The sequence below is a fragment of the Alligator sinensis genome, unplaced genomic scaffold, assembly GCF_000455745.1.
Source record: "Alligator sinensis unplaced genomic scaffold, ASM45574v1 scaffold643_2, whole genome shotgun sequence".
Taxonomy (NCBI): Eukaryota; Metazoa; Chordata; order Crocodylia; family Alligatoridae; genus Alligator; species Alligator sinensis.
Genome location: NW_005842588.1, coordinates 845,320 through 864,433, shown reverse-complemented (window position 1 = coordinate 864,433; position 19,114 = coordinate 845,320). Strand labels below are relative to the sequence as shown.

Genomic DNA, 19,114 nt, shown 5'->3' with positions numbered 1-19,114 from the left:
GGGGGGTGGGGGGGGGGGGGGCAGGCGGGAGCACTGGTGACCCCCCTGAGAGCGCCGTCCAGGGAGTGGGGGCACCAGGAGAAGCAAGTGCCCCCCCGACTCAGGAGGCACCAGTCTCCCATGCAGTAGCCATTTTTTCTGCTGTCTAGCAAATAGAAAGCCAAGGATAACACACCCTGTACTAGTTGTGAACTGAAGTGAGAACACGCATGCAAAGGCAAACTATATTGCTATTAAGTGATAAGCCAAGTGCTACTTTATGTGGCAAAAATCTAATAATTGAGGAGACAAACAAGAAACATATTAGGACCAAGAACAGTAGATAATGCATTGAAAGTGAAAGCCAAGTGAAACACCACAGTTGTCATTAGAAATTTAGATAAACATCAATATCCAATTGTTTGCTTAACAGTAAATTAAAACATACCATAATGCCTCGTGTAGATGAACAGATGGGCACCAGGACCTTTAGGCCACCTTGTTCGAGCCCAGCTCAATAGCCGTTTGTTTGGTTTTTGGAAATCATTGTGAAATAAGTCATGTTCATCAAGGTGCTAATACTCAAGTTTTAACATCACACAGACAGTGACAGAAAAAGAACATGCTGAGGAGCAGTGTGGGAGATTTTTTCACCAAGATGGTCCATATACTGGCTGTTCTGTGGGTAGACAGTAGACTACACTACCCAGAACTATCAACTCAACACCCTTTACAAGCACTGAGTTTATTTGCATGAAGTTAACAGCATTGTAAAGGACACTGGAATTCAGACCCAAACTTGAGACAGGTGACTCTGTCTTGGCACACACAGCTCTCAATGCAAGCATGGTTCAAACAGAGGGTTACCAACCATAGAGCCTTCTCCATTCCATTTGTCACCCATCACTGGATCGCACACTGCAACAGAGAATACATCCAATTTTAGAAACCAACAAGGATCTGCGAAGTAAAAATGCTGCTAAGAATTGCTAGTAGGTATGTTACAACCTATCTGTTTAGTAACTTTCATCTTCGAACAACTGCCACACTACGCTGGAGCAGAAGTTTGTAAACTGGCTATCTACAGCCTGTGGAGGAATTTGGGTGCTATCATGAAGAGGTGTCAGGGGCTGTAATCAATCACCCTGTCCACACTGTTTAATCTGCGGAGATGGGGAGGGGGGAAAAGGTGTTGTGGTATGAAAACTCCTGCCTTGGATCTGAGCTCTAGAATATTAGAACACTAGGCAGAGAGATGAGAAAAGTTAATGTTTATACAATATTATAAGAAAGAAGAATTTTTCTTCCAGACCAGACCTGGTAAGCACATATTTGGCATGATAAAAAAAATAGTATTAAACTTGACATTTTTGGCAATCTCAGTATCATAAATAATCATAATACCCTACTCAAAGTAACCTCAATTTCAAAAGAGTAAGAACAGTCCTAGCAGCTAGTAATGTGTGGTAGAACACCAAAACTATCCTTGGTATTAGAATTAAGTATTGAAATAAAAACATTTCATATTCCTTTTTCACCAGTCAGCCCATCCATACTCATGCAGGCTTCTGTGGATGTCAGTGGGAAACCTGGCTTACTATCTTCCAATGAACAGAAAGAATGTTAAGAGTCCAAGTGACTTTATCATTTGGCTGCTTAAATTCTGCATTTCTCAGATGATCCACAGCTAAAGTGGCTAGTTTCTAGTTTCTGTTTCTAGTCTGTTATATTTTTTGGATGTAATGCCCAGGCTGAAGGCTGTTACCTTAATAAAACCTCAAAAAATGTTTTGCTAAAGGTTTAAAAAAGAAAACAAAAGAAAACATGACTATTCTATAAAGATTTTTCAAAAAAAGTTTGCTTTCAAAAAGAATGTAAAGCATAAATTGTAGGCCAAAATTTAATGTCTAAGAAAAACCCAGTTCAAATCATGTTAGCTAAAGCCATGTTTAAATATTTTTGTTGGCTTTGGCCAGTATTTTTTACTATGTCAAAAGATTGTTAGAACATGCAATCTCCCCAAACATGTTCTGTATGTTCTCTTTGACACGATATAAGTTACTTTGTAAATAGAGCCACTGCTTCAAGTCCTGGAACAGAAGGAAAATCATATTATAACATTTTATTTTCACTTATTTTTAATAAAGAACAGGTTACTGCTTAGCCCTCTCAGATACATTAAACAGTTTGCAAAAAAAAGCACTATACCACAATCAACCCATCTACACAGTGAAAAACCATGTAGGCATGTCTCCATCACCAATTATTTAAATATGGTTCTGGATAACTAAACTGGAAGTACAACTTTGACAGGATCATTTGATTTCAATGTAAATAATACATATATTTAATGGTATTTACAGAAAAAAGTTACAAATAGAGATTGATCTTACTTTACAGATTAATTTAAATAAATTTAAATAACCTTGTAGATTATGTATTATTGTACCACAGGAACTGTCTGTTACTTGTATTGTTTAAAGCAGTGATACTCAACCCTTTTGCCCTATGGACGGGATGGATGGTGGCCCATCCCTCCATGGGCTGGATCCAGCCAGTGGGCAGGCACAGCAGGACCCGATTCAGAGGTGGGGGAGAGCAGGGGCATGACCCAGCCCCAATTCAGCTGCATGGAGGGGGTGGGTGTATGGCCTGGTCTGTGGCCCAGTCCTGATCCAGCTGCATGGTATGGGGGGGAAGACACCTGGCTGCACAGGACTTGGGAATTTGGGAGCAAGGGAGGCAGTATTAATGGTCACTGCTCCCCGCTGCCAAATTTCTGACCTGTGTGGAGCTTAGTGGGCTGGATGCCATGACTCTGTAGGCTGAATCTGCAATGAGCCAGGGGTTGGGCACCACTGGTTTAAAGCAATGGAGGCCAACCTTTCTGGCAGATGTGCCACAAATCAGCTCTGACTCTTTCCCCTCCCTGATCTGCTGCTCTGCTTTCTGATTCCTGCCCTGTACTCCCTGACTTATCTGCTACTTTGCTGTCTGCTCCCTGTCCTATTTGCCTGTCCCCTCCCCTCCTGCTACGTGCCACACAAGCTACCTGTGCCACTTGTGCCACACATACTACAGGTTGGCCACCCCTGGTTTAAAGTATGTTTTAATGCCTACATTATCATTACCAGGGCTGCTGTTCAGATATGGCCCAACTGATTCTATGAAATCACTGCTCTGCTTCAGTACGCTACCATGCTATTTGACACCTCACTAGCCAACATGAGACGGTTACGATTTCTCAATCTCTACAAGCCAAAGGCAGTGATAAACTCAACACCAGCATACCAAATCCATAATAGGAACACAATTTTATTAGGCATGGATGGCATGATGTGAGAAAAGTAGCACAAGGAGCCAAGTTTTATGAAAAAAAAAATCCCACACCATGTTTAATAAAGTTAAACTGACATTCCCCTGAAGTCTCTGTGCCAAGAAAAAACACAGCAAGACACCGTTATGAAATTCAGGATAGTATCACAATACTGCTTTCATCCTAAATGATTTACACAGATACACAGGAAATAATGAAGTTAAAATGATTAAATCATCAAATCCTTACCATATACTAAGTTAGAATTCTGTTGTTTCAACTCTTTAACAATATCGACTACCATGGCAAGGAATGATGTGTCCCTTGTGTAGCCTTTGGGGAGAAGAAAAACTGGCAGTTAGTTTTATAGAGCAATACCTTAAAGAATCACCACAGTAATTATATGCAGAAAGTTGCTCACTTCTCAATCCTGGAAAAATTTAGTCCCGTTCATTTAAGTTTCTCACACTTTAAAATGCTCTGAGGTGACTGGGAAACGAGGAGCAGGATTATTAAAACATAATTTAAAACATTTTTTATTTGAAATTTTTAACTGCTATAGCTACTCCAGCAGAAGAAGATGCCTCTAAACTGTTCTTTGGAAGTACTCCATATGAAACAGTTTGTTGAAAGCTCCTAAGTGGCATGCTCTTTTTCAGGAAAATTATTCTGCTCAACTACAGAATAACCCTTCTCCCAGGAGAAAAATGTACAGGTGCCTTTCAATCACATGAAATTCATTTATACTGAATTCCATTACTCTGCCGTGAAGTTTAATGTCTCCTTTTACCGCTGAGAGCTCCACAAAAACAGAAGGGGAAAATAATTATCAGATATGCAATACCCTTCACGCCAGGATAACTGTTATGGGATGATAATCCCAGTTGAATATAATTAAACTCTCCCATTATCCCTGGCTTTAAAACATCTCCTACATGCGGAAATCATGTAATCAATCACATCTAGCAATCAATTTCTGCTTGAGTTTTGTAAGATGAACTAAACTCAATGAAGTGGAACCCAGCTAATAACAAGCCACAGAAGAAGAGACTGTATTCTTTAATTGGTAGGCAGCTGATCATAGACCATTTATTTTTCTATTTAAAATGCCTCCTACAGAGGCACCTTGCATTCACATGCACACGTATACCAAGCCTCTGTGTTAAGTGAAATAAGACACTGCCCAAGACTTGCTCTACACACTTAAAAAAGGTTAGAAGACCATTATATGCACACAAGCAACATTTCAAGGAGTACGATGACAGGGTTGTGAATAGACTGTGAGCCATCCAACTCTCCATTCTGTTCTCATCACACTCCCCACCCCAGCTCCCATCAGAGATCAAAGAAAGAACAGCGCATCAACGGGAAAAAGGCCAATCTTTTAAACTGCAAATCAGACATTATTGCAGATTTAGGAAGGACATTTCAAATCCATACTACTTTAAAATAAATGTAAAAACTGTGCTGTGGAGATGGATGAAGATGTGCAGGGATTAGCTGACCCAACCCTTCACAACTTTAGGGCTGGATACAGCAGCTGTTCTACAGTATGACCAACACTGAAGTATGAAGTATCCAGTTGTTTTTGCAAGAGGAAGTTCAAGGAAAAATGTGATTACCTGGGTTGGAATAAGGCAGCACCTCTCCTCTTGCAAAAATAGCATATCTCCAAGGAAAAACAAATACTGACCTGTGAGTACATAATCATAGTGGTTGACATTGTTCAGCTTAAGTCCTTCATACAGTTCATGAAGTTCATCTGAATTTAACACCTGACCCTTCCAGTGGGCGTAACCTGCAAAAGGAAAGCCAAATAATTTTGTAAAGGAAATTATATCTATCAGGGGTGTCTAACTCATCTGGCCCTGTGGACTGGAAGAGCAGGGCAGAGCCAGTCTGTAGACCAGGGCCAGAGTACAGAGACATGTCATCCATCCCACAAGGATTCCTTGGGTCAGATATTTGGGGTGGCAAGACAAGCAACAGATGCTGAGACTCCAGAAACTGCAGCAACTAACATTGCCACCACTTGCCCCACGGACCAGATGACATCGCTCCACAGGCCATATTTTTTACATCTCCAATGCATATTATATAAGCAGGAATATGCTATCCATCAATTTCCTGACGACACTCCCATCACCAATACTGCTTCTGTAAGAAATTAGTAAAGTTGTCCTCTACAGAAAACAATGTTGAGAACGTAACTAATCATCTTTACCCTTCTGAAAAGGAAAGGTTTGTGAAAGGGGCCAGACTAGACAACCCTGGATATTTAACTCTTCCACCGATCAGAAAAGAGAGAAATCACAACCAAAATGCAAGCTTCTTCAACCAGCCCCGATCTTAAACCATCTCTGAGGCAAGATGTTAGTTTCAGTCTTCATTAGATGGTTAGGATCACATATAGTATTTGATATTTTACATTATACCAATATAATCTGATAGCAGCCAGACAGCTTGATGACAGGTTTATTTGGCAATAAACCACCTCTGCAATTTGAAGTAATTCTGAATCTAGCATGCATACAAAAGAATGCATGCCAGACCCACTCTCCCTCACAATATTATGGTAGAAAGGAGAATCTCCATTTACCTCAGAAAACTGGCTAGTGCTTCAGTTTATCGGGAAACGCTATTTAAATATCGCACAGAGAACACAATAAAGAGAAAGTTGCACTCTCTTGCACCCTAGATCAAAACTATCTGGTACCCTGTGTTAGAAATACAGTCACTGTACAAAAACATTGACATAGGATGTTCCTTCACTATAGGACATCATGTAATAAGAGAAGGCTATTCTCCAGGAACAGTGTGTCCATACTGGAAGCAGTCCCATGGATATCATTGTAGATAAAGAAACATTTCTATGGATAGAAAAAATAAACTATCCATACCCTTATCCTTATAAAGACCTAAGAGTTACTGGAGCTACGAGAACTTGTTTTGGACTTGGTTTAACCTAGCTTGAAGTCAATGGAAAGGACAAGGGGCTTGAAGAGCCCCCCCAGACCTGTTCACTGTATTCAAAGTAAGCCCTTGCCCAAAGGATCCACAAAGATCGTATTGCCAGATTCTTCTCTCACACCACAGCCGAAAGCATCTTATTAGAAAAATCCTCTACAACATGCCATACATCAGAAGTAGGGGAGATATGGGCACCACCAGTGCCTTGCCACTGAAATTCTCTGCTATTAATTAGACTAACGTGCTCAGATGATCCAAAGAAAAGGATCATGTCCTACATAATAGAAAAGAGCAAAAAACCTACAATCCCTGCAAACCTGACTTTCTTGACCCCCAAATCTGTCCCACCCAATACCTGAGAAATTATTAAATAGCAGTAGGAATTCCAGGACATCCTAGCCAATATCCAGTGCTTTGAAAAGGAAGGAAAAATAAGACAAAACAAAATAAAAACCAGAAGCCAAATAAATAGCATTCATGGAAATAAAAAAGTGTCTTCCTGGGCCCTACCAGTTGACAGCAGAAGCCCTGAACCCAACATCTCCTACACCAAGATAAATTTCCTTTCAATGCCAAGACAGGGGTAACCAAATACTTCAACTCATATATTGTATGACCCAATTATCCAATCATATTATCCCTTTCATAAGAAGTTCAGCTTGAACTTTCAGGCCTTCCTCTCTGAGGCACCATAAACCCTGTAACTGTCTCCCTAAATGGCTGAGAACCTGCTTACTGAAGAGACTACATCTGTCACCCTATGCCATACCACCAAAGCCCTCCTTCCCAAGCTGCAGGTCTCATTTGTTTTTACAGATGGGACTACCTCCAAGAAATCTGCTAAGGACTCCTCAAGCATGAATTCTTTTTCACAGCCTTAAAATGAAGCAATCTAAAATGTGCTGTCCTTGACACTGTGGGGTGTGAAAATACAGTGTAACCCCAAAGCAAAAGCTGATTACCAGAGATTGCTGCCAAATGTACTCCAGTCGTCTGGACTGCTTCAGGGTAAGCAAATAGTTCAGGATAGATGGCAGGTAGATTAATAGCAGAGAGTACGGCTGTTCAACTACCCAGAAAGCAACCTCTTCCATTTAGCTGTGCAAACCATTCTGGTAGAAGACCTTACTGTACAGAAACCAAGCAGAAACAAAAAGCTTCCCCCTTCTCTTCCCCCTCCCACTGTCCCCTACCAAAAGTGGTTTAGGCTTCTCATCTGAGGCTTAATCTCTAAAAGGAAGTCATCCAGCTAATATCTAAACCAGCGATCCTCAACCTGAGTACTATGAGAGTCTTTCAAGGGTGCCACAAGGTGCCATGCAGTATTGGCACTGTTTGGTGTGCCAAGACCTACATTTGATTCACAAGATAAACCCAGAGACTTCAAAAAGGAATCCATAGTGTCAAAAGCCTTCTAACCTGTTGTGGTTGTTCTGAGATCTTTACAACATAAGAACTGCTCTAGTATTGTCCCGCAGTCAAAAACAGAATGAAAGCTAAGAAGAGGTCATTTCCTGCTTCTGTAAGTGAAGACAGTAGCACTAGCAAGGTGCTTATACATCTTCCACAACCGTTTTGGAACAGGTTAGAAAAGCTCAGCAATTCTCATGCAGTGTAATGCCACACCACCATTTTATATTAGTCAGTGCTGAGCATCCACTCGTGTAAGTTAGGGTATTTGTTTTGATTCATGAATTCAAAATATTTGCAAGAACTGCCAGGCTCAAGTGTCTCATTAATTACAATATTATGGTTATTCATGCATGATTTTTCCATTTTGTTTAAAAAATGTATTTCCAGTCACTTTATTTATTATGCCCTGTAGTTTTTTAAATGGAATGCCTCTAAATTAGAGGTTGGTAATTATTTCAGCTGGAAGGCCCCTTAATAAGTTTTGGTGAGCTGCTGAGGGCCACACATGCACAAAATCTTTCAGAAGACAGCCTTTTAACAAAAAACCCCACAAATATACTAAAAATCAAACATCTACTATAACATATTTTAATTTTATTTCAAAAAATAATTTTGTCCCGATTTATGTTTTTATAAGAAGCGTACATAGAAGTGATTGCGTAATAGCTCAAAATAAAGTCTCACTTTTATATATTGTGTGGAAGAGTGGGGGAGGCTGCCCACATGCCAGGTCATGGGAGCCAGCCAGGGTGGGGGGAGGGAGAGGGGCCAGGGGGCGCATTCTTTAAAAGGGGTGGACAGGGTTGCTGCAAGTGTCGTGGATTGCCATTCTCAGTGCATCTTCACACCTGGCTGTTGGTGATGGATCTCTGTTATCTCAGAATTGGAAGGCTGCTGCTAAATAAATTCATCCCTTCAAAAGTGGAGGTCTCCTATAGGTAGGAAGCTACCTAAATCGTACTGGAATTTCTGCAATTCCTTTAATCTTGTTCTTTTTGCTGCCTCCCCCCTCCCCCCAATTGGCAGCAGGGCCCCAGTGGCCCTGCCACTTGCTGCTGCTCAGCTGGGAGGCAAAAACCACAGCATATTTAAAACCACATTTTTTGCCTCCCAGAAGATCAGGAGCCCCTCCGCCAATCAGCGGTGGGGGGTGGCAAAAGGAACAAGATTATAGGAGCCTCTGCACAGCGCACTTCCAGAACAATTCAGGCAGATCCCTATTTACAGGTCTCTGAACCTCCTGAATATGGAATGCCTGGAGCTAAGAAGAACATCTCATGGTAACAGTGTGTTATATCAAGGGTATCAAGAGGAGCCTTAAGCAAAATTTCTTGCTGTAAGCTGACCTTCCAGTGTCTTTAGTTTGTCCTGATCACCTTTTGCGGTTTGCCTAGTATGCTTGATAATTATAAAAGGTAAGAGGCCTACCAATGCAGATCAGCCTCAAACAAATGTCTCAAAATGTGAACATTACAACATGTTAACCCACTTCCTCCAATTTGCTGTGGGTAATGCATGGTATAAAAGCCTGCTCTATATATCACTGGTATAAAATGAGAACAAAACAATTTTGATATTTGCAACCAATAAAGAAAATACTTCATTTCTAATTTTGGCAACAATTGCTAAGTTAACCAAAAAAGCTTGTACAAAAACAGGCAGACCCTGATTTAGAGACTTCTCAGGAGGGAAACAGCTCCATTTTGGGATGTAAGTTAAGAGAAGCTATGAGTCCCAGCAATTTTTAGCATAGCCAAAAAACCCTCATTATTCAAGAGTTGTCCTGTGTATAGACAAACGGCTGCTTCAAAAACAGGGAGTCTAAAGGAAAGCGAACTCTCTCTGTAACATTAATAAATTGCTTTACAGCTATAGTGACAAAAATTAATGTTGTTAGGAGGTAGTATCTGAATGGCTAGCTCAACAGGCAAAAGTAATCAGACAAGCTACCATCACCATTAACCCTGGCTGTGTACACACATTCAAATAATCTGGGAGAATTCTCCCAGGTTTGTTGTCATGGTAGAAAAAAACAAAAGCAAAAAAACCTTACCTAGAGTCACATGTATAGACTTCCAAATACTGAGGCCCTGAAGAGTTGAGAGCTTGCAGTGCTGACACTGTGCAGCTGGGAAAGGAGGGCAGGGGGGAAGACCATGTGCAGACATCTCAGCATGCTCTTCAGACTCCTTTGGCAACAGATGGCAGCAGTGCATAGGCAGTCCTGACTGGCTAATTCAGACTGCCCACTGTTACCCTGTGTTGTCAGCATATACAGACATTTGCTCTCCCAGAAGAAACTTTCCTGGAAGTTACTTAACTCTTGTTGTCCCCAGGCTATTTTTCTCCTGGAGCAGCCACTTTTACTCTGGAGGAAAAAAGCACCTAAACATCTGTATACTTGTGGAGAAAATGAACGTCTGTACGAGGCCACTGATGTCCAATGCCTGGTCTTGACCAGGAAGGTAACTAACACTTTAAAAAAACCCTGACAAACTTCATAAATTCCAACAGATATGTTTAGACTCTCACGCAGATGAGGTATGAATACTGTGAAGAATGTAGTGTGTGTGTAGCATCAAAACTTGGGGGCCAACCAAGGGTTGACAATAATAAACTAACCCTTTTTTAAGGCAATTACATTTTATTCACACTAGTTGCATTTTTAAACAGGAACTACTTCCCCAGTCTAGCACAGAGTTGCCCTTCATGCTATCCTTCATTCAAACTTATGTTTAATATATTTTAAACTGTGCCAGTCAGAAAATATCACAGCACTCAGGTAACAAGACTGTGCTGATGCCATTACGATCACAAAAATTTGGTGACACATAATCCAAAGTTCAGCACACACAATAGAGGGACTTAAACATGGCAATTCCAAAAGGAAACCGAGTCAAATGATACATGAAGAATTAATGAAAACTAGGTACATTCAAAATTAAGAGAATATCTGCAAACAAGGTCCCAAAAGAGAAAGCGATTAAAACCATGCTTCTCCTATCAGCATGGGTTTTCCATTTCCTGTGGAAAAATGTGGATTTCCTCCTTTAAATGAAAAAATCCTGGGAAACCCTGGGTTTCTCCTTGTAGGCTGGCAGAGTTTCAGCCTGCATGGGGCTGCTAGGGACTAGGGGGAGTAGAAGGAGGGCGATCAGAGGCATAAGGTACCACGTGCACATGCACACGTACATATGCACGCAGCCAGCAATACAGCCAAGCAGCATGGTAGAAAGCAGCTGCTGCAGCTCCCTCCAGGGAAGTCTATGGGGGCAGGGACATAGGTGACATGTGTGTGGGGGGAACAACTTGTGAGTAGATTGAGGCAGCGGTGGTAGCTCACGCCGTCCCTGCACGGTGAGGGAAGGAGTGGAGTAGGGTTGTCAGCTGGGCATGAACAATGAGTGCCCCCGGAGGCTGAGGGGTACGGCAAACTCCTGCAGGTGGCAGCAACACTGTTGGCGGCGGGAGAATGGCAGGAGGTAAGTGGGGAGCTGCTGCAGGCAGCTGCAGTTCTGTCGGGGGGAGAAGGGTGGCGAGCGCCAACCAGTGGTCGGCAAGCACCCACAGACACCGCTGGTAGCAACGGAGGTGACCAGCGGCAATCGTGGACTGCCCGCAAATGCCGCCACCGGCATCAACGGCAGGGGGAATGGCGATTGGTGAATGGCAACTACCCTTCGCAGGGGGTGCACCGCCATGCTCAGGGGGTCCACATGCACCTGCTATGCGTTTCCAAAGCAGCTTGGGCTGGGGCACTGCCCAGCTGGAATGGTGTGCAGTGCCCTGGGCCTGGGACCAGAACAGGTGAAAACACATGGCCAGGGACCCAGCCAGGAAATGGGATGGAGCCACAGACAGCTTGTCCCAGGGGAGGGGAGGCAGTGGCTCCCCACCACTGCACACACTCACAGAGAGGGGTTGGGCCCATAGGCATGTGCCTCCCCACAGATTTTTAAGCCCACAGCTGGGCAGGAGTCGGCAGCCAGGCCGAACCAGCACCAGCCACGTCTACAGCAGGTGGGACCCAGCGCAAAAGGATGGAGTGGGGAGGGCAGGCTGAGTGATACTGCTACCGCCACTGCAGCTGGGAGTGCCATGCCGCCATAGCTGCCAAGGTGAGGTGCCACAGCAGTGACATGGAGTTATGCTCCCCCAACTGCAGCAGCAGGCGTGGGATGCCTCATTTTGGTGGCCATGGCAGCAGCATCAGCACCAAGTCTCCCCTGCCCATTCCACCCTCCCGCACTGGGTCCCACCTACTGGCCTGCAGAGGTGACTCCTGCTCGGTGCCAGTCTAACCAGGCTGCAGCCCTGTGCCCTGCTGTGGGAACAAATCTGGGGGGCATGTGCTCCCCCATGTCTCCCCAATGCGTCACCTATGGCATTGCCTATGCCAACACACCCCCTGCCCCACACACTAGGGGTGGAGAGCAGCAGGTTAGGAGTGAGGGGCACTGGCAGGGCTGGGGTGCTGCGGGTTGGGTACCAAGGGCAATGGTGGGGGAAGGACACTGGCACAGCAGGGCTGCTCAGTGCCACAAAGCAGTGGGGTGGGCAGCTGCAGCTGGACCCTCATCCTGGCAAGCAAAGGGGGAAGAAAGAGCTCTGATTTTCCATGATTACAAAAGCCAAAATCAAATGCCAAAATATACAGATATGTAGAATTTATGTCATTATAATGATTGAGGCACTGGCAAGCTTCCAAATTATTTTAAAATTGTAAATATATCAATAAAATGTTGTGTTCAACTAATACTTATATATGTAGTGGCATTTCACTTTAATCACAAAAACCACAAAGGGGTGGAGGGGCCAAGGTTTACAATCAGAGACTTTCGTGTTTTTTAACAGAGAAAACCAGGAGTCCTGCTTATCTGTCTCATTCAGAACTGATTGCCAGGTTCTTCTACTGCCCACTCTACTTGGTCCTCATGGCAAAGATTGTTGGCAAACATGCTCTGGATGGAAGCCGCTGTTTCAACTGGTAGGTCATCTGATGAAACTTTACATAGCCAAGCAGAATTAGTCTGTAGCTTTATGATAATTTCCTAGGGAAAATTAAAATTTACTTTTGTCCAAGTACATCATCAAGATGAACAGGGTTTTCATTAGCCAGTCAAAACTGAGGGTAATTTGCAGGAATGGAGTTCGAATGCATGCTTTAAAAGGCCCAAACGATAATGAACTCATGAAATTCATTCCCCCAAATTTTCATTTCACTAACTGCACAGAAAATCTGAGGAACTCTAAAAGAATTTTTTTTTTTTTAATGTATCATAGTTCATCCCCCTGCCCACCCACACATGCACCATTTTCTATTACCCTACCATTAATAAATATTTCCATTTTGGCATTTAATAATACTCAAGTTCAAAGTCACATATTTTACTATTTATGCACATTAAGTAAAAAAGCACAGCCAAGAGAAAGAAAACTTATGAAATAAAACATCTTGTACTTAAGATAAATAAACAAATGACTCCATGCTGTTTGGAAGCTGCCTTGTGCTGAGACTGAAAGAGGGTGTTGGCTTGATAGCAACAGTGGCCGCAGGATTTAACATTCCCTCTTTGGAAGCCAAGTACAAATCCTAGCTTATGCCTTTTTGTAAGGAAAAAATTGGATTTTATCATTCTATTTTCTTCTGCTCAAGTTACAATGCCACCAAACAATTTACTTACTCCAGTCAAGACCGGCCAAGAACTGGTAGAACAGAAATTTTGAGTATGGCAACACATTTTCCAGATTTATTTTTTAAGCAGAAGAAACTCATAAGAATTATATTGGGTGTTTTAACACATGCTCCAGAAGTGTGTGGGGGAGTGTGCTTTAATTAGAGCTTTAATTAAAGTGCCCCTGCCAACATTTTGAAGCATGGGGATGCTGATACACAGGACACAGCGGCTGGCTGATGCATTCCAATTAGCACACTCCAGCAGACTTGATTAATCAAGTCTGCTCTGATGCACTGTAATTACAGAGCATTAGAGCAGCCTTAGGGCACGTCTACAGGCAGCCCATAATACCAGATATCTTGCTCTCCAACGTTTTCTCTTGATGTACAGAACTACACTTCCCCTACACATCTAGATTAAAAAGAGGGTTAAGGCCCTGAAGTATTTAAATTCATTTGCTCATCTCTTCCGAGAGGCTCTTTCATTCCTTAGAATTCATTTAAGCTTTTTGAATTGCTTTACAATTCAAAACCAAAAACCCCAAACACCAACTTCATTAGGGATGGTGAGATGGGAAAAAAAGTGACTGATTACAAGGAAAGACAATATAAAAATATAATTCCTATAGAGAGTTTTGAGGGTGTTGGTTGTAGCCATGGTGATCTAAGGACATAGGCAGACAAGATTCTTTGGGTTCTTTGCCTTCATTTGAGGCAGGTCCTGTCAGACCAACCTGGTGGCCTTCTACGACCAGGTCACAAAATCCTTGGACGCAGGTGTTGCGGTGGACGTAGTATTTCTGGACTTTAGGAAGGCCTTTGACACTGTCTCTTACCCCATCCTCATTAAGAAATTAGGCGACTGTGGCGTCGATGCCTACTCAGTCAGATGGGTCGCAAATTGGCTGGAGGGCCACACCCAGAGAGTGGTGGTGGACGGGTCTTTTTCGACCTGGAGGGATGTGGGCAGTGGGGTCCCCCAGGGCTCGGTCCTTGGGCCCGCACTGTTCAACATCTTCATCAGTGACTTGGATGAGGGGGTGAAAAGCACCTTGTTCAAATTCGCGGATGACACTAAGATGTGGGGAGAAGTGGGCATGCTGTAGGAGAGGGACAGGCTGCAACTAGATTTGGACAGGTTACAGGGGTGGGCAGATGAGAACAGGATGGGTTCTCATGGGCTCTCAACACTGACAAGTACAAGGTATTGCACCTGGGGAGGAAGAGCCAGCAGCCTACCTACAGGCTGGGGAACTCCCTTCTCATCAGCACAGAGGCAGAAAAGGATCTTGGAGTCATTATTGATTCCAAAATGAACATGGGCCGCCAATGTGGGGACGCAGTCAGGAAGGCCAACCACACCTTGTCATGCATCCACAGATGCATCACGAGCAGGTCCAAGGAAGTGATCTTCCCGCTCCATATGACACTGTCAGGCCACAGTTGTAGTACTGCATTCAGTTCTGGCGCCACACTTCAGGAGGGATGTGGTCAGCATCGAGAGGGTCCAGAGGAGGGCCACTCGCATGGTCAGGGGGCAGCAAGGCAGGCCCTATGAGCGGAGGCTACGGGACCTGAACCTGTTCAGCTTCCACAAGAGAGGGCTGAGAAGAGATCTGGTGGCCGTCTACAAACTGGCCAAGGGGGACCAGCAAACTATGGGAGACTTCCTGTTCCCCCAAGCACTACCGGGAGTAACAAGGAATAATCGCCATAAGTTGACAGAGACTAGATTCAGGCTAGATATCAGGAGGCATTACTTCAGTCAGGGCGGCTAGGATCTGGAACTAACTTCCAAGGGAAGTGGTGCTCGCTCCCAGTCCTCTTTCCTGCCATGGCAGGGGGTCGGACTTGATGATCTGCTCAGGTCCCTTCCGACCCTACCAACTATGAAACTATGAAACTAGACCAACTAAATAGTTGGAAAAATTGCACTTTTGCAAGCTTTTGGGCACAAACACCCTTCTTCAGGCATAGGGAGAGTCTGCTGTTGATGTGTTCTTCTAAATGGAATAGAAGCCAACTTGCAAAATGCAGGTCTGTGAAAATGCAAATGTGTGGCAGTGAGGATCAGAGGCCATGGGAACTTTGTCTGCCTAATTCCTACAGAGGGGTTTATAACATCCCACTATTCCTACCATGCCATCTACTCTGTTCTGAAGTCTGAATTCTTTTCTCTTTCTCAGTCCAAAATTATATGGAGCAGCTCAAACAAAAGCAAGACTTAAGAAGCCTTGAAGGAGAAAAGGTAATCTTATGTTTAAAACACATGACAGGGAGAGATGATACAGGCTGTATTCCCAAATCTGCCACAGAATTCTTTCTCCACCTGTGCCAAAGTTTCTCCATCTGTAGCTTCCTACAAGGAAGGATGATGCTGAAGGCAAACTCAGATGTGCAGGACCCAATTTCCCATTCCCTAAAACCCTAGAGTGAGTCAAATTTCATTTGTGAAACATGGCAATAAAATGTTATTACTGGTAGACATGAATGAAGAAATTTCTACTTTCCCCTCACTCTGAAAAGATATGAATGACTATATACTGGGTAGGCAGGCAGTTGAGCATCAAATCGGTGAGGCTTTGTTATAATCTCTTGCATATCAGGGCTAACAAAGCTACCATACTGTATCCAGCTCCTTGAACAAGAAAGCAAAAAGTTCCTTGCTTTAAATATGCAAATTATTTGTTCTGGAACCATTTCAAGCATGGGATTTAGAACAGTAAAGCAAGCATATGATATATATTCTACTAACTAATCTGCCAATCTCTTCAAGAAAGGAAAGCAGCATACAAATGACTGCTTTCATAAAAAGGCAAGAATCCTCTCCCAAAAAACCCTGCACCAAACTAGATTTGCATTCTTACACATCAAAGACAGCATGATGATCCTCCAAATACGCTTGTCCCTTCCCTGCACCCCCCACTTTCTTTAAAAAAAAAAAAAAAAAAAAAAAGAGCATCTCTGTAGGCTGTGATGGCTTCTTTTATTTCTGCGTGAAGCATGATGTCGTTGGGAGGTGAGTCACTCTAATCGTACAGTAAATTCTCCTCACCAGGCAACATGACAAACTGTGCTCCAGGGGGTTGTGATTTAAAGTGCTGCCTGTATTTCAAGTTTACTAAAGATTGAAGAAAACTGACTTTTCTGAGCAGTTGTCAGTAAAGGTAGAGAGTGACACAACTGGATTTTCTCTCTATTAATGCAGAGAAGAAAAACTGGTAATGATTCTGCTACAGCAGCAGACCTATTAGCAAACACTTTTGCTGTACTTTATCTTTTGCTCACAAGAGCAAAAGGGGAGCAGGGAGGCACGGGAATGAGTTTGAAAGAAAGTACATGGGTCCACAGGTCACACAGAGTAGACTTTGCAACCTGTTGCTTCTGGGAAGCACTACTCCCTCATTATCTAGAAATCACAAAAGCAGTTGGCTTGAGCCTTTCAAACATATATCTACCAGCTTTTATAACCATTCAGCTCCACAGACCCCGATAAGATCCGTTTCTTTAAGATAAGGCATCTCTAATCTTCCTCATTTCCTGCAGGCAGGAAATGATAAAACTGCTACAGTATGCAAATAAGAACTTTGCAACCAGTGTTATTTTCCCAGTGCCAAAAAACAGCACGTGTATTTGCTCCAATATTTCTTTTTCTGGCCATCTGTAAACCTTTAATTTTTTTTTAATTTTTTTTATTTTATTTTTTTTATTTTTTTTTACTGAGACATGTTTTTACTATCAGTAAAAGAAAACCTTGGGTTGGCACCCCTGTGGTTTTATACTTTGCTGCCCCCACCACAAGGGTCCCCTACTCCCCCACACCCCAAACTGCACCCCACACCATGCTGTCCTTCTCAGCCTACCCTGGAAGTTTTACTTTCACTGGCCCCACTCCCCCATCCCAGGATGAACCCCCCATCCACTGCCTCTCCTCCTGCGGACCCATAGTTCCATCTGGGTCACACTATCTTCCTCCCTGTCCCTTAAAGCAAGCAAGTGTAAGAGCCAAGGGATGATCAAAGGGACCCGGGCGGGGGGTGTTGAAGCAGGCTCTAGTAAGCCACAAAGCCCAGACAGATCTATGCAGGGTGCTGCACTCCTGCTCACACAGGAGGTGGCTTTGTTGTCTTTCAACCTGCCTCCAGCTTTTTTTTCCCTGAAACTAAGCTAAAGCTCCAGTGACTTCATATTTCTAAGAAAGATAAACTGTTTTTAAATGACAGGCATATTTAGGGTGTTTTTTATGGAGTGTCCATACATTTATAGCAACTCCAATTTGCTCACATTTGTGTTTATTTGTGTATTCGCATGCATAAAAATGGGTTTCTGCCTCCAAATACATGCACATAGGTATGCCGCTACTTACAAAGGGAAATTTAATTTGGAAACTAGGAAGAACTTCCTAACTATGATGGTGGTTAAGCACTGGAACTGACTGTTGGTGGTTAAGCACTGGAATTGACTTTCCTAGAGAGGCTGTGGAATCTCCATCCTCATTTAAGAAAAGGTGAGACAAATCCTAGGCTGGGATGGCCCTGCCTTGAGCAAAGGGTAGTTGGACTTTCTGAGGCCCCTTCTATACCTATTTTTCAGCCATTCAGAGCAGAACTGCAGAGTCAAATCAGGCCCAAAGCATAGGTTCAAATTTAAGAAGGGATTGCTGGAGTTACTGCAACGGAATGGCAAAACTGCAGTGAGGAAAGGTTTCAAGATAGGCAGGTTCCCTGCTCTGCAACCAGGTAACAAACACTTCCACTTTTATGCACGCTTGCTAACTCTCAAGAATTTGTTGCAAGACTTGCAATATTTGGTGTTTCTTCTTAAAGAATCACAGTTTGGAATCATGTCTTAAAAAACGAAAAAAAATTGGTATCCACCCCTCTTAGGTAAGAACTCAAGCTTGAAGCTGGGAACATTCCAAGAGCCTTTAAATCTTTAAAAAATGATTTAAAAAAACCAAAACATTTAATGAGTTTTGGTTTTGACTGGCAACTTTTGAGCCCTTAGGACCATCTCTCTTGCCCACTTTAGAATGACTTTTTGTTGCTCTTCCCATCATCCTCAATGAGTGCCAGATACTCATCATGCAACCAAGCATATCCATCATAAGCCTTCCTAAATTCCACTTGTCATACTATTAAAAACACTTACTCCCACTTTCTCTCTCAAGAAGCTGGTCATCCAACTGATAACGTGAATGCAAGCAAACTACATTATCTTCAGTTTATGGTCCAATTACAATTTTTATGAATCTCTTAATATGCCATAAAACTGATTTAATTCTTGAATCAAGGGAGCAGCAAAAAAGTTAAATCTGTCATCAATTACACAGGTGAATTTATTACTTCATTACTGGAGTTTACACCAATTTTACTATGTTATCAAGATACTTTTTAAGCTAAATGCATTAAAAGATTTCAAATCAGCTCTAGAGCTTTCACTTTGCAAGATGTGAGAACACTTTTGCACTGTGCCAAAGGTTGCCAGCAGGCTAAGTAGCCTTTGATCTAGGCCAACTGCATGTGAAAGAAACAGATTTCCTTGTTTAATTATTACTCTCTCCATGGCTTCCCTAGACAGTAAGCATATACTGACTTTTTAAATGATGCTGAAATGTTCTTTCATCCTCCTGACCTTGCACCAAAAGCAAAATTATGGCTCTGTTTTAGTCAAAGGCAGAATTCCCATGAAATTCAGTGGAATCAGGATTTCACTCACTGCCTCCAGGAAACTTCACTTAGCCTTCCTGAAGTCAATAT

The 19,114-nt window shown here is 42.9% G+C and overlaps 1 protein-coding gene across 1 annotated transcript in view; it reads right to left on the bottom strand.

Annotated features, from left to right (window-relative positions):
- The window catches only part of PDXK (pyridoxal kinase), a gene marked incomplete at its 5' end in the record, with an annotated part of 74,787 nt that overhangs the window by 21,213 nt on the left and 34,460 nt on the right, over positions 1-19,114 (bottom strand). The window contains 3 exons of the mRNA XM_025214540.1: positions 851-897; positions 3,545-3,628; positions 4,989-5,093. Coding sequence (XP_025070325.1) covers positions 851-897; positions 3,545-3,628; positions 4,989-5,093 — 236 coding nt within the window. The remainder of the gene's footprint in view (positions 1-850; positions 898-3,544; positions 3,629-4,988; positions 5,094-19,114) is intronic.